This window comes from Mixophyes fleayi, chromosome 1, assembly GCF_038048845.1.
Source record: "Mixophyes fleayi isolate aMixFle1 chromosome 1, aMixFle1.hap1, whole genome shotgun sequence".
Taxonomy (NCBI): Eukaryota; Metazoa; Chordata; class Amphibia; order Anura; family Limnodynastidae; genus Mixophyes; species Mixophyes fleayi.
This window is the reverse complement of record NC_134402.1, coordinates 411,491,315-411,506,410: the sequence shown is the minus strand read 5'-3', so window position 1 is coordinate 411,506,410 and position 15,096 is coordinate 411,491,315. Positions and strand designations below refer to the sequence as shown.

Below are 15,096 nucleotides of genomic sequence, written 5' to 3'. Positions count from 1 at the left end.
TATCCATGAATGTGTCGGCATAATGTGATCTATAATCAAACTTAATGTAGCATTTTTAGCCAATTCTTGTTCAGACGATTTTCCTTATTTTTCAGCTTGGTTTGTGGTCCCGACCAGTGCAGTTGAGTTAATATCTGATCACACTATTCCTTTCCTTAGTCTGAGCCAGTGACGTTGAAGTGTGCTCTGGTATTAGTGACTGTGGGAGGACAATGTATTTTGCATGTCTGACAGTAAGACAGGTGTCTCCTCTAGTGTGGGTTGAAGAATTCACCTTTTAATTGCTGCTGCTCTTTAACCTTCAAAATTATAGGGCTCATCAGCCCAGGGGATGTGCTCATCTAAACTCTCACCACTCCTTTTAGACCTAGGCCAAATAAAAACCTTTTATGTAAAGGGAATTGAAAATGTGTATTGTGGTTTATGAATATTCACCATTGACTAAGTGGATTTGGGAAATTGCTAGAAAAGCTTGCTATGCATATTCCACATTTGTAAAGAGCCTTATTCTATGTATACAAACTGCAGAGACATCAGATTGATAAACTATTATTAATGTAAGTGTTTGCTGTATCTTCCAGCTATGGTACTATTATAAATCGAGTTATTCTATAGAGTAGACAGCTGGTGTGGCGCTAGGAGTCCCAGTGTGCCATGACTTGGGAGACAGTCCTTTACCATTCAGCATATCCATAAACCTAGGGCAGTATTGGGGAAGCACATAAGAATGTGATTTCCTCCATAGTAAATGCAGGAGCTGTCGCTGGTCTGGTGTTTGGTCCCCTAGAAGATCTGCTTCTTGTCTAATGCTACCACAACACCCAGTTTTCATCCTGTTCTGTCTGTCATCTGGAATCCTTTACAGGCTGTATCTCTCATTAAACATGTTGATGTGCAGCCTCTCCTCATCGCTAGGTTAATTAGGAAGAAGGGTATTTTAGTAGGATGTCGGCAAATCTTCCCACTCTTTAGAGATCATCTCATGACTTGAATTATTGACTGTAGGAAAGTTTACAGTGGGGTGTGTCTGTTTTTACTGTTTGATAACACAGGGTCTGTTATGGCTTAATACGTCAAAGACTAGCCAGCAGATGCAATTATATATTCTTAGTCCATATCATTTACATGTATAATTGAGCTGTAAACTAAGAACTGTCTGTACATACTTTATTCTGGGTGAGCCAGAGACGAGTTGTACTGCAGGGTGAAATATCTATACGTCTGTCCTTGTGTGCACTGGCTGAACAAGAATGGACTTGGTTTGTGTTCTGTTCTGCAGATAAAGTCTGCACTGATTGTAACTTTTTTTTAACCTGTAAGTTATTCTGCTGATGCTTATCTCTTAATGTTATGTGTGCAAAGAGCCCTATTTGTTTTATTTTAATTTTTTAATTTTTTTGGGGGATGATTGTGGTTTTTGTTTTTTTTTTTTTGTTTGTTTTTTTTTTCTTAATGGATTTCAGAGATCCTTTTATATATAATATTTTGCAAGGTTTTTTGAGTAGGGATACTTAATGATGTGTCTTCAGAATGATGCTTTTCAGATGTTTAGTAGTCGTTCCAAATTGCAATGGGTACTGGCACCTTGCATTTGACATTACACACTACTCTACTCTATTTTAATCCATATTCTTACCACCAGGGGGCCCTCTTTAGCCAGCTTTTTTATTGTAGGCTGCTTTGTTCACAAGAAACTGAATACTGCTCTCTTGGACTCAGAAGTTACAATTGAGATTTTTCTATTTCTTAAATGTCTTTTTATTAATTGTGACACTATTTTTGTGGTGCTCTAAGCTTTAACTATCATGTATATTAAATAAATCTATTCACTCTAATCAGATAATGCAAGTTTTCCATTATTGCGCTTTTGTAAATGTGTGTGTGTGTGTGTGTGTGTGTGTGTGTGTGTGTGTGTTACTATTTCTTATAATGTATATAGTTCTGAGATACTCCACAGTGCTTTACAGCTGTAAGGAGCGCAATGTTCTATTATGTGTCTTGCTGGATACTGTATGTATTGTGAAGTCTCACATGGGCAGTGGGGGATGGGGGGTTCTCTATTGTCATGCAGTGATGTGTATTCCTTATATTTTCTTATAGTCAGTGAAAGTATTTTTTTTTTCTTCTCCTGACTGGTGAAACAGCTTCTTGCTCTCTGACCAGCTTGTCTAACTTGTACAATCCAAGGTTTCGTTTTTGGTTTTCTTTATTACAAACGTGTCACGTTTAAAGGTTCATCTTTTGGTCTTTTATGTGTCATTCTGCAAATTGTATTGTTTGTAGAGTCTGCTAATATGCAGAGTGGTTGGATTAGGGGTTTCCCTAGATCTATTGGCCTATGTGGTTTTACTGCCTAGTTATAGATTGACACAGAAACTGTTGCCCACCTTTGGTTTGTGTTGCTTACTGTAGTGATTGTCGTGTTAAGAAGGTGACCAGCAAAGGTGGAGAAATGGGACTGGTTCGTTTTGTAGAAGCCAAGTGTACAAGGATCAGCCAAGGGACTTTTTACATATCAGATTACACAAGGTTATAAATGTAATACCAAGTAAATTAGTATTGAATTGGTTTTTCACGTATAATTATATGTCCCTGTTTAGGATCCTGTTGTTAAAATTGTCATGTCAATATATAGGCCTAATGTGCACCTGCAGATCCCTGCATTCAGACACACAAATGAAATTTGTTTCAGTCTTAGAGGACACTTTGTTTGCCATGAACAATTGTTGGCACTGTGCTCCCCCAGCATGTCAGTGAAGCCATCTGCTGGCGTACAGTCCGGGCACATTACTAGGCAGTCACCGCACACTTGCTGTGTGTGCAGCTCCGCTTCCATCCAGAACAAAGGATGGAGTAATGTGTTTGCACTATTTAACATCTTAGTGTGTGGACATATGGATAATGAAATGCCTGCAGACACCAGCGAGACGGTCACACAGTACAGATGTGTCTGTCCATGGTCCTACCCATAGATGTGATCTGAGATCTGCAGCGTGGTGCGAACAATGCACATCTATCCTTCCGCAGTAAAACCATTAGTCATGGAGCTGCTGGAACACGGGACCGGTCTCTAGCTGGAGGCTGAGGTTTCCAGGCTTGGCAGTGCAGAGGTTAAACCTGTGTGATGTCTGGTGCTGAGAGCAGCTATGTGGCAGCCCGGGTTGGTGGAGAAGGACATGTGCAGACTCGTCAGTCTCTTTCTTGGAGGTACAAACCTTTCCTGCACGCCAGTTCTTATGCTGCTGCTATTTCTTGCTAGTTAGATGAGCCACTTCCTGAATTTGGCTGCTGTCAGAGCTCAACTCGAGTACCTTCTACTTGAACACTGCTCCCAGCAGCCAGTTACAGAGGCTATTTTAAGTCCCCGCACAATAGTTGTCTCAGTTACTGAGCTAAAACCAGTCCGCTCCCTGCAACAGCCACTTGTTAGCTGATGACAGCTTCCCCCCCCCCTTGATTGACAGCCTCTTCTATACCCTCCCCCCCCTACACAAAATCCCTGGCTCAGCAAATATTTGAACCTGCTTGAGTTAATCATGAAACTGAGATCTTTATCTCAGAGAGACGTGCAAGCCAGAGCCTCTCTCCCCTCCCCTGCTCTGAGTACAGTACTGAAATCGCCTTCACTTTTTAATCATTAACTTGAAATGAACGATTAGATTCCACCGCACTACCTCTCTGGCTTGATTTCTGCACAAAGTAGTGGCTTGGCTGCTGGTTTTGAAATTTTCGCTTATGGGATTTTAAATGCTTCAGCACAGAGATTTGACTTTTCGTTCAACTAATATAGGGGGGATTGAGCCTATAGCACTTTTTTTTATTTCCTCTTTGTGGACATACCAGATTTTTACACTTTAAAACAGAGGGCCATGCACGATATTCTAAGTAAGTAATTTTTTTTTTATTAGGCTGATTTTTAAAGATTATAATTTACTTTTTATTTTTTGCCTTTCTTTTTTTTTTGTGTATATATCTATTGGCCTATGTTGGCCATATCTGGCTAGTTAATGTCAGCAGTTAGCTGCTCTCCGCTTAGGTTACAGAGGAGTTAAACTGTGGTCATGCTATTCGTCCCCTGTGCTGTGAGGAGTAGACTGTGACAGTGGAAATATACCGGTTCCTGCCCTAGCTCATGCTGCTTAACGTAGCCCTTCACAGCAGGCTAGACTGGTTTGGTTTGCATGCTCGTGTAATCGTGACCGTCAGTGTTTCTAGCTCCCCAAACCCTCTTAATAGTGACCTTAGAGTGAGTGCTCTATATCTTCCTAGTACCTGCATTTTTTTTTCTTTGTTTTTCAAATAAGTGTGTTTTAATCCTTTTTTTTTTTTTGTCTAGTTCTTTCTTATTGTTTTGTCAAGGCCTTGTGGAGTAAAGTGAAATATAAAGCAGAATTTTTAAACTATTTTGAACACAGTGGAAAACCAATCCTCATGTTTTATGTATGTTGAATTCATGATGGAAAATGATCTAATTTTATTGAAAATATAAAGTACAATTTATATATAGACGTTGCTTATGAGCAGTGTATATAGCTGCAGCACTGTACCCGGCCCTTTACAATAAGTTCGGGGGGGGAAATGCACAATATTAAGTACATTTCATGTAGAAATAACAGGAAGCAATTGTGAGTTTCCTGCCCCAACAAGCTTGCACTCTTTTATTGTTTCTATTAATTAAATGACGTTTGCAGGCAGGTACAAAGGCAGTAAGAATGTTCTGTTAGATAAGGCAGTGATTGGGTCCATCCATAAAGTGACATAACTTGTAGGGTGGGTTTGCTCCTGGTATCAGTAAGACTGAAGAGCCTACTGACACTGACACTGTTTTAGCATTAAGGCTATTTGGTATGTGTCCTAATTTGCAAACTGGCTTTTTTGTGTCTTGTTAGATCAGTATTTTAGGTGTTTATTATAAATAGTGTTACATTGCTGCAGTCCAGATATAGCTAGCTGTAGCTATGCCAGCACTGTAGGGAAGAAAGGAAAGTGTCAATGGTACGTGCTGCAGCGGATCAGCTCATCAGGCTGCCAGCAGTGGAACGTACCATTTCGCACGGTCATAAAAAGGGAATTACATTGTGCAAGTAATGTTATCAGATGTGAGCAGCCAAATGAAAAGCCTTTTTATTATGTGCTTTTTTTTATGGTTCTGTCAATTGCAAATCATCTTCCTTCAGTGCAAATGTGAATTTTTAAGGTTAGTGTGGAAAAGGGATAAAGAGACAGGAGTAGCCCGTCAATACTGTGTTGGATTGGATAGCTGGAATGATGTAATAGTAATACCGTGCAGCCCCTTTTAAAGGTTTTAAAATTTATTCCAAGACACCATTTCAAAGAAGGTCTTGGTAGCATTACTTATTGCTGGACTATGTGCAACACTATGTGGAGTGTGGATGAAGGGGTCTTGGAATATGACAAGCCTGAAATACAGTATGGGGGAGAGTTGATGTTTTATATAGAGCTAGATGCACCAGGTAACAATTTGTTCTGTTAAATGAGATCATGTTTCTGACATCTAGTAATAAGTCCTGTACTTGAATATGTGTTTTAAAAGCATGTGTTTGGCACCATTTTCTTAACAAGGTTACCATTGTATGGTGATTACTTGCATTTTTTAAGTTTTATGCCTTCTATGTTTTATATTCAAATAGCAATGCACATTGTCCTCTGCACCAGGGCTGCTTTGTTAAGATACTTTTATTGCTTTCAGCATGTCTGTAATTCAGTGATCTCTCTGGGAGTCTATTGTTCAGCAGCTCTGTGTCTTAAGCTTAGGATAAAAACAGTTTACTTGATTTTTGGGGTTAGTGCTTATTGTTTTTCCTTGGTGGTACATTGGCACTAAGGCAGCTGCTGTGTTAATATTGAGCCAGATTAAAATGTCATCTCTTACGGGGAGATTAGTGCCAGACATATCTGGGTCACAGATTGATGCTTTTAGCAGTCTTCATGTGGCGGAGTTATTGATGTATAAGCGCTTGTATTCATTTATTTTGTCTGTAAAGTACACTTAGAGCTGTGTTTTGTCACCTATTTTGCAATTTAATGAAGGCTGACTCTGCCTAGCAACATGGTACGTTGTATAGGTGCTTCGTTTAATTTAGACATTGCAGATGTTCTACTGACAGCTTGTAACATAGTTGGTTTTAGTGTGAACAAGTTTCATCTTTTTTTATTTGTTTTTTATTTCAGCACTGCCACCAAAGCCTCCCAAATCCACTGCTGTGACCAACAACGGTACTAATCACAATATGTCTCTGCAAGATGCTGAATGGTACTGGGGCGATATATCAAGGTAATGCTAATCCCATTGTTTGCAGACTGTCAGGGTGTGCGGTGCTGTATAGCATTTGTGAGGGTGAGGGGGCTACTTTAGCATACTGCTGTACCGAGCAGCTGTGTATTGGGGGGATGTTCATTGATGCATTTTTATCACATTTACACAGGATCTGTGATAACGGCTATGTTTATTGTTTTGCCATGAACCATGTGTTCACATTATTTGGTTCATCTCATAACCAACATGCCAGAGTTCACCACAAATAATGTAATTTTAGAATTTGTATATAGCAACTGTTAATGCACTCAAGATTCCATGTAAAACCGACTTAGTAACGCCTAAGTGTTAAGAGCACTTGACTGTCTCAAGCTCCAAATACTTTGAGATCAAATGATTAGTCAAAAATAGTTGAGAATGAAGCGTATTAGCCGGCAAAAGGCGATATCTCATTGCAATGTGTCAGCCAAAGTCTAGCCTTGTAGTTGTGTTTTTTTTTTTTAAGTCCTACACCATGTGATCTTAATATACTTCATTCAGTACACACTATTGCTATTACAATTTATTTTATATTTCCCCTGAATGTGTGCCTACCAGCTGTCTCTCCAGATTTATAATTCGCTAAATGTTCTTTTTCATCAGGGAGGAAGTGAACGAGAAACTTCGCGATACCACTGATGGTACCTTTTTGGTACGAGATGCATCTACGAAAATGCATGGGGACTACACGCTTACACTAAGGTGAGGGGGTCCCCATTACTGCAGCCTCTAATTCTTGTATGTGTCTCCCAATATATTTGGCTAACCCTAGTTTCTTTTTCTTTCTTTTCTCCAGGAAAGGGGGAAATAACAAACTAATTAAAATCTTTCACCGAGATGGGAAATATGGTTTTTCTGATCCGTTGACTTTCAACTCGGTGGTCGAACTTATCATCCACTACCGAAACGAGTCTCTGGCCCAGTACAACCCAAAACTAGACGTCAAGCTCCTGTACCCAGTATCCAAGTTACAACAGGTAAATACAACTCAGTCACGCAGTTGATGTTCTTGTCTGCGCTATTCGGATTTAGAAAATCTAAACATGTAAGAAATTGGTATCTGTAGTTTAAACTGCTTTTGTGTTTTCCCTTAAGGATCAAGTAGTGAAAGAAGACAGTATTGAAGCTGTTGGGAAGAAGTTGCATGAGTATAACCTCCAGTTCCAAGAAAAGAATCAGGAGTATGATAGACTCTATGAAGACTACACACGGACCTCTCAGGTAAGACCTTATCATGCCGTCGGAAGGGACTATGTAGGTTGCTTTTTGGCACAAAGAAACTCTTTCTGTTTGTCACCTGTCTATAGGAATTTTTTTCGGATGTGAAGTAATGGCTAAGGGTTGTTTAGTAATGTGACTGTCTTTTTTTTTTTTCTTTTTTTCCTTTTTAATCTTTTCAGGAAATTCAAATGAAAAGAACAGCCATTGAAGCATTTAATGAAACCATTAAGATATTTGAAGAACAGTGTCAGACACAAGAGAAGTACAGCAAGGAATACATAGAGAAATTTAGACGCGAGGGGAATGAGAAGGAAATTCAGAGGTATGTATGTTTCCAACACCCAAAGTACACTCTGCCTAATGTAACATTTTCTGACCCATGCATATAAAAGCTATGTAGGTATTTCGAAGGGTGGGTTTTATCTTTGTGAGTTATCTTAGTCTCTTCTACCAGAAACTCTAGGGTCCATTAATTGTCAGTGGGTTAATCATTTTGCTATCGAAGTGCACTTTCCACGAGATGAACTGGGTTTGTATTGTGGGATATTGCGTTCCAAAAGTGGTCAAGTCACTTACGGAGTATAGTGCAGACCAAACTCCTGGACGTTTCTCTGTTCATAGATATCGAGAGCTCAAAGTAAAATCATTTTATTTTTAGCATAAAGTTTTTGGGCGTATGGTCTGTCTTGGTAGACTTTCTGAAATGGTTATATTTCAATGGAAACATATCCATGTACACTATGCGGAGTCTTATTAATATTTCAGTATTGATTATAGGGGCTGTTTGTCAAGCGATTTGTAGTTAAAACTACCACTGTGATATGCTTGATTATTAATAATTATTCTTCTACTCTTAGGATCTTACACAATTATGAAAAGCTGAAGTCCCGAATCAGTGAGATTGTAGACAGTAAGCGCAGACTTGAAGAAGACCTTAAGAAGCAGGCCACGGAATACCGGGAGATCGACAAACGTATGAACAGTATTAAACCAGACCTGATACAGCTAAGAAAGACCAGAGACCAGTACTTGATGTAAGGCTCACTTCACACTACTCGCGCTCGCTTAATGGTTTGCTTGCTGTAGACATGAACACAGTGGTCTTATTTCATTTTATCTCTCATTTGCTCAATAGGTGGTTGACGCAGAAAGGAGTAAGACAGAAGAAGCTAAACGAGTGGCTGGGCGGCAGCGAGAACACAGAAGAGTAAGTCCGTTACTAGGCTAGTTCTAATGTTTACGTCCAGCTCCTGAATATGATCTCTTCTAAATGTCCTTCTTGGCTGCTGAGCATATGCCCTGGATATCTTCCTTAGAGTAAAGCCATAGCTGGGTTATGTTAACAGGAGATCCTTGTATTTTCTCTGACTAAAGAGATCATGGAATAAAATCCCCTTTATAGCCTTAATGGAGTTGAAATATACTAATCTGGCTTTTAAATTTCTCTGAGAAATGATCGGACAGGTGCAATGTTATGACTTCCAAAGGTCACAGCAGGGTGAACAGGACAACAGTAGTCTATAGACATTCTCATTATAGCGGAAGGGCAACGTGTACCTCTTCAGATGCTGGGAATCTAAAGGTCCCAGCTTGCCCATCATTCAACAGCTTAAGTCACAGGTGTCTGTCTGTGTTTAGAGACTATCCATAGGTACAAATAAGAGCCCCACCAGAAAGTAAATAAATACTTGGTTATTTAGAAAGTTTAAGGTGCTATTTAATTAAATGTGTTTTTTTTCTTTTGATCCATTCTAGTCAGTACTCCACGGTGGAAGATGAGGATTTGCCTCATCACGATGAAAGGACATGGAATGTAGGGAATATCAACAGAATTCAAGCAGAGAACCTGTTACGTGGAAAGCGAGATGGAACATTCCTTGTGCGGGAGAGCAGCAAGCAAGGGTGCTACGCCTGCTCTGTGTTGTACGTATTGTATATTTTATAGTACAGATACTATACTAGTGGATGTCCTTTATGTCTTGTACTTCTTTTATATTGCTTTATAATCACACTTTTTTTTTAATATTTATTTTGTGTTGCAGAGCGGATGGGGAGGTCAAGCACTGTGTCATAAACAAAACCCTTACCGGTTATGGATTTGCAGAACCCTACAACTTGTATAACTCTCTGAAAGAACTGGTGCTACATTACCAACACACATCACTTGTCCAGCACAATGACTCTCTCAATGTCACACTAGCATACCCAATATATGCACAGCAGAGGCGATGAGCATCTAACAAACTCTGGAGTCTATTCCTACATCGACACGGTTGATGCCGGTTTTCGGCAAGGAATAAATCCTAAAGCTCCCTCGTCCGCCTACTTCACAAGAATGAGCTGCAGTATCAAAGCTACCTTGAGATGAGATAAGAGCTTTCTTTCGCCATGGAAGCAGGAGATGAGTGTTAAGCTGTGAATGTATGTTTCTAAGCTATCGTGCTTGCTTTGTAAGAGCGAGAGAAGCACAGCAACAGAAAGATATGCTATTATAAGCCTATCTCCGGCCTACAGGTACTTCGAGGCCTTACCATGGTGCTTGTTTACGTTCTATTGAAGCTTTACCAGCTTGAATGTTGGTCACCGCAGATCCAAGAAGCCAAGGTGTCTTTTTGTTAGTACAGTACTGTTGAGTTAATTTTTTTTTTGGGGGGGGGAGGGGCGGACCGTTCCATCAAGGCCTTTTTGAGGACATGGCATATTGCTCAGCGGATCTACCCATACAGCCTTGTGGATTGTTTCATTTTCCCAAAAAATGTCAAAAAAAAACAAAATGTAGCAGAATGGCACTTTTTTATCTTGTCTAAAAAGATATTTGGAAAAAAGGAATCGTATCAGCCACACAAGTGTGTATGCAGCGAAGTGCCAGGAAGTGTTTTATTAAGACTTATCCTCAAACGAATTCTGTTATAAGAACCTATTTAATGTGGACGATGACAGGATGGAAAACTATAAACAGTATATATATAAATATATATATATGTACATAGCAATGGGGGACTAGCTATCAAAATGGAACCTACCAATACCGAACTTCTTATTTTGCTGACTGCTGAATCCTTAATGCTATGCAACATCAATTTTTCTTTAAGCTGATGTTATTTTTTTGTTTGTCATTTTATACGTACCAATAACATACCTTTCTATCCATGAAATGTTACTTTTTTTTTTTTTGTTATAGTTTTTGTGTTTATGAAAAATGTGCAGTATGTCAGTGGGATAGCAGAGAAACATGGGAATCTAAACAAGCTATTTTACCATAAACCTTGTATAGAGTACTTGGCTTTAAGCCCAAGACTAAAGAAGAAAAAAAAAAATTCAAATTTCATTAAACATTTGATTATTGCATCGTTGGGCAGTGCCTAATGATCTGCAAAGCTGCTTTTTTTTTTTTTTTTTTTTTTTTTTTTTTTTTTAAGGAAAAGAAAATCCTTTAAGATATATAAATATATAAACATAATGAATCAGAGTTTGACAGTGTTGTATTATGGTTTTTTTTTTTTTCTAATTATGGTACTTTGTAATGTGCTTAGGGCATTCTCGTCCTCTGTCCTTAGTGCTTCTGACTTGGTAGAGAGCGTGCACAAACTTTCTGCCTTTTTAGTTATTATAAAAGTCATAACCCTGTCATTTCAAGGTGTAGTATGCTAACCCTGCCACAAATGACATTGCAGCCATGGTTTTAAAAGAAACTTTAAAACGTGTTAAGAATTCTGGAAAGATCAAGTATATATTTGTTTTTTTATTTACTACAAAACCAACATTCATTGTTTCAGAATGTAAATGGTTGACATCTAGCCTGGTTTCCCAAGGTGTTAATGGGATGAACTGCAGATGAGTGTGGGATACAATGTGTCATTGACTGTCCAATATGTACCTTTTTATTGTTATTTTAGCACTTTTTACACAGCTCTTACACAAGCCAAACGTTTTACTTATTATATGCTGATAATTGGCTCTGGAAAAAGCAGCGATGCGTTCTGCTTGAGTTTTGTATTCCCATAGTATTTGCAACTGCCTGCCTTGTAATATTTGCAGACATTATCCATTTTGCCTATCTGATTTACCATTCGTTAGTCACTGTACAATTGCTTCACCGCCTAGATCAGGGTGAATCGTGCCCTGTATTCTTTATCCAAGTTTGTTGAATTGTCAGCTGTCTCCGGCCTACAGATATCTGGACATTCTCCGGCTTGTGAGATGAGCTTCTTAATACAATACATGGCATATTCTGAAAACTAAACTTTGTTTTATTTTGGGTCTAAGTTTCCAGAGTTTTTTTTTTTTTTTGTACAAGTCTAGCAAACGTCTTGCTTCTGCAGGCTGTAAATCAATGTAATGTTAATACCATCATGTCAAACTGTCAACATCTAATTTTTATTGCATCAGAAATCTAAGTGCTAAATACTAGAAATCATGCACCCCAATAAATGTTATCCTATCACATTGTTCCACAGCAACAAGCTACTTGGTACTTCATATTAACGTAATTATAGTCGTTTTGAACATTTTAAGGTTTTAAGACAATTATTTTTCATATGCAGATTATTATTTCTTCAAGACTCTGGGAAAAGCATACTTGATTTCCCGATCTAAGCCATTTTTTTTTTTCCCCCCCCTTAACTTGGTTGTAGCTTATTTTAATCTTATACCGTTAATATTGCATTAATAGGTGAATGGAAGAGGAATTATTTTTTAAGAAAAAATAAGTTTATGAAATGCACATGCACTATTCACCCAAGCTAAGGTACACCATGCAAATTTCTGAAGCACAACAATTTTACTCCTAGGTTCAACAATGAATTTCTAAATTAAATGTATAACCTGTTTTGGATAAGAGGAGGTGATTAAAAGGCTAACTTGTGTGTGTGTGTGTGTGTGTGTGTGTGAAGCAGTGCAAACATCCGTATTTCATTAGGGTAGATGTTAAAGGGCCACTAAAATACAAGTTGATACTTTTTCATATTGTATCTTCTTGCATTCACAAATCCTACATAGAAGTCCCCAGAGCATAACATTGTATTTGCATTTGTTGTACAGTGGAAGTCTTATTAGCTGTTTGTTGGCTGCTGCATGGACCTTCAATGGAATTGCTGTTTGAGTGCTGTGTACATAAGAAATCTCACCCCTACGGTTACAGCATTGTCTAACATATATCCAGCACTCATAGGCTCCTGCAACTGCTAGACAGGAATTTGTGGATGCTCAGTCAGGGCTGAAGTACATTCCCTACATAGGTGCTCAGCTAAAAGCTGCTGACATGTTTTAAGCAATTATTGGAGTGCCAAAGCGTTCCGGTCCCGGATGTAAATGGTCATTAAGACCATGTGTGGAGAGAGGTTAAACTTGGTCAGAACTTAAGATATCAGAATTGAATGCAATGTTGACTAACGAGTAGGCCACTTTAATGTCCAAGTGGCTACCTTTTTATGCATGGACCTAGTCCTGGTGGAACTTCATACACATCTGATATCTTCAGTTTTGACAATTTTCTGAAACACGTCTAATATGTGTTTTGTGAATGTTCTTAGCAGCTCTTTCATATAAATATAGCACTTTTATTTTAGGTTTTAATTTGCATCACACAGTTAGCAATTGTTGAAATCTACTTTCTAATTTAGGCAATTGTCTGCAGTCTGTAACATAGGCCTGGTTATACATGATATTCCATTCTGAATAAAGGTCTTTTCATGTGAAGTTCAGGATCTCTGAAAATGGGCAGCTTTGTGCTCATTGCCTGGCAGAGGCGAAATATGCCAAATTTTATACACTTACAGCTTAATGCAATGTCAATGAAATCACATTAGTTGTCACCATATGACTGCATTAGCTGCCCAATGTGCTGCTATGTTTTTTTTTTTTTTGTTTTGTTTTTTTTCCTATTTCAAACAAAAATTATCTTCAATGTTTATACAACATAAAAAAAATGACTTTTGTTAAACACCATTAATACTTTGGTCTTTCGTTGGGGGAGGAAAGGATGGTTAGTAGTAATTTGCCTTTACAAGGCAATTAATAAAGTTGTGCCTCTGAAACTTTGAGCTATAGCTTTGATAAAGCTCTGTGTCTCGTTTTTAAGTTGCTTTAAAACATTGTATTAGACCTTCAAACAGAATAAAGATTGTTTTGAAAACTATCTGCTGTGTTGACTGCATTTTAATAAGAGCTGCTGGGGAAGGAATGGTTTTCAATACTGACCACAGGTTCCCCCATTCTTAGGTTTATTTTGGAATATTATATTGAAACATGAGCTTTCTTTGCCAAGTGGGACTTTGTTGAAAAGTTATGAGATTCCATAGATTTTCTTGATTGTACTTTGTAAGAGCATGTCAGACTAAAATGACCCTGAGGACTATATTGAGTAGGTAGAACTAAGTGAGGGCTACGTTGGTTATATTGAGGGTTGCATACAATCTGTTTGAAGCAATGTGTTAACAAACATTGCTTGATTACATTTTTAATGACTGACTTTGTCATCTTGATTGCTGCACACTTATTACATTTTAGCCTCAATTTTAACTAAAACCATCAGAAGAAATAATTAGGATGACTAGCCCACCAAAATAATACTAGGAGGGTGTAATAATATGAAAAGTAGGGATTATATTTCTCCCCTCTAAATGTCAATCCCTGCATTTGACAGCAATCGGCAGCTTTGTAAATACAATAGGACGTTCATTGCCATAGACATTGGTATGAGAGTGGCTGGCAACAAATCGTATATAACTCTGACAATGAACATTCCTCTGTGGTTTTCAAGCCTGCCTCAATTGCTGCCAAAATCATGGGCTGGAATTTATAGAGTGGAAGTGTGTACAACCCCAAAACACTGCCTATTTCATGATTTGGGCACTGTGCATATAAAACTGTATATCCTCTATAATGCAGATGTACTAGGAATAATACAGCCTATAAATCATCACTTGACCAGTCAGGGGGCCTTCTAATCTATCGCTTTAATACCTGTAAACTGGAGAGCCAGTTGGTGTCATTTCATTTATTCTTATTTGGGCAAAAATTAGGCTGCTTGGCAAAAAGTGGAGTTATGCGTTAAGATTGGGCTCCCAATATGTCCATCATAATAAGGATGTAGGTTATCTCAAAAGCTTTATCAACTCTGCTTTACAAGTATATATTTTATGAGAAACAGTAGACAAATAAACCCAATGTTTCATTCAAGACAAACATTACATCATCTGTTTTATATATCCGTGTTGGGTTCAATCCACCTTCAGAATCACAGGAGACATTAAACTTTCCAGACTTTACCCTTCTCCGCTGTAATGTGGGATTAAGCATGTGACTGTATTATCTGCACACGAGAAGACCAAGATAGATGGTACTGTATTTAATGTGAACCCCCTCACCAGCACAGTATGCAGACAGCCAGTTTATGAGCTATATCAGTATTCATGAGTGCTGTGAATTCACTATGAAGAAGTGATGTCACAAGGGCACCAGGTTCAAATTACAGAGTTGATTGGTTCAGTCCACAATTCGCCTCCCCTGTGTAGGTGACAGGTCCACTTTGAAGTTGAGCTATAACCGAAGAAGACATA

The 15,096-nt window shown here is 38.4% G+C and overlaps 1 protein-coding gene across 4 annotated transcripts in view; it reads left to right on the top strand.

The window, feature by feature from the left end:
* The window catches only part of PIK3R1 (phosphoinositide-3-kinase regulatory subunit 1), a 45,053-nt gene extending 31,380 nt beyond the window's left edge, over positions 1-13,673 (top strand). For 2 of the 4 annotated variants that reach the window (XM_075182486.1, XM_075182494.1), the window contains exons 7-15: positions 6,193-6,295; positions 6,920-7,018; positions 7,113-7,293; positions 7,412-7,537; positions 7,717-7,859; positions 8,395-8,571; positions 8,673-8,744; positions 9,293-9,460; positions 9,580-13,673. In XM_075182486.1, coding sequence (XP_075038587.1) covers positions 6,193-6,295; positions 6,920-7,018; positions 7,113-7,293; positions 7,412-7,537; positions 7,717-7,859; positions 8,395-8,571; positions 8,673-8,744; positions 9,293-9,460; positions 9,580-9,769 — 1,259 coding nt within the window. In that variant the 3' untranslated portion in view covers positions 9,770-13,673. Of the gene's footprint in view, positions 1-3,587; positions 3,886-5,324; positions 5,475-6,192; positions 6,296-6,919; positions 7,019-7,112; positions 7,294-7,411; positions 7,538-7,716; positions 7,860-8,394; positions 8,572-8,672; positions 8,745-9,292; positions 9,461-9,579 lie in introns of those variants that run through there. The other 2 variants (XM_075182507.1, XM_075182504.1) reach the window with 2 other exon arrangements.
* The last annotated feature ends 1,423 nt before the right edge of the window (positions 13,674-15,096 follow it).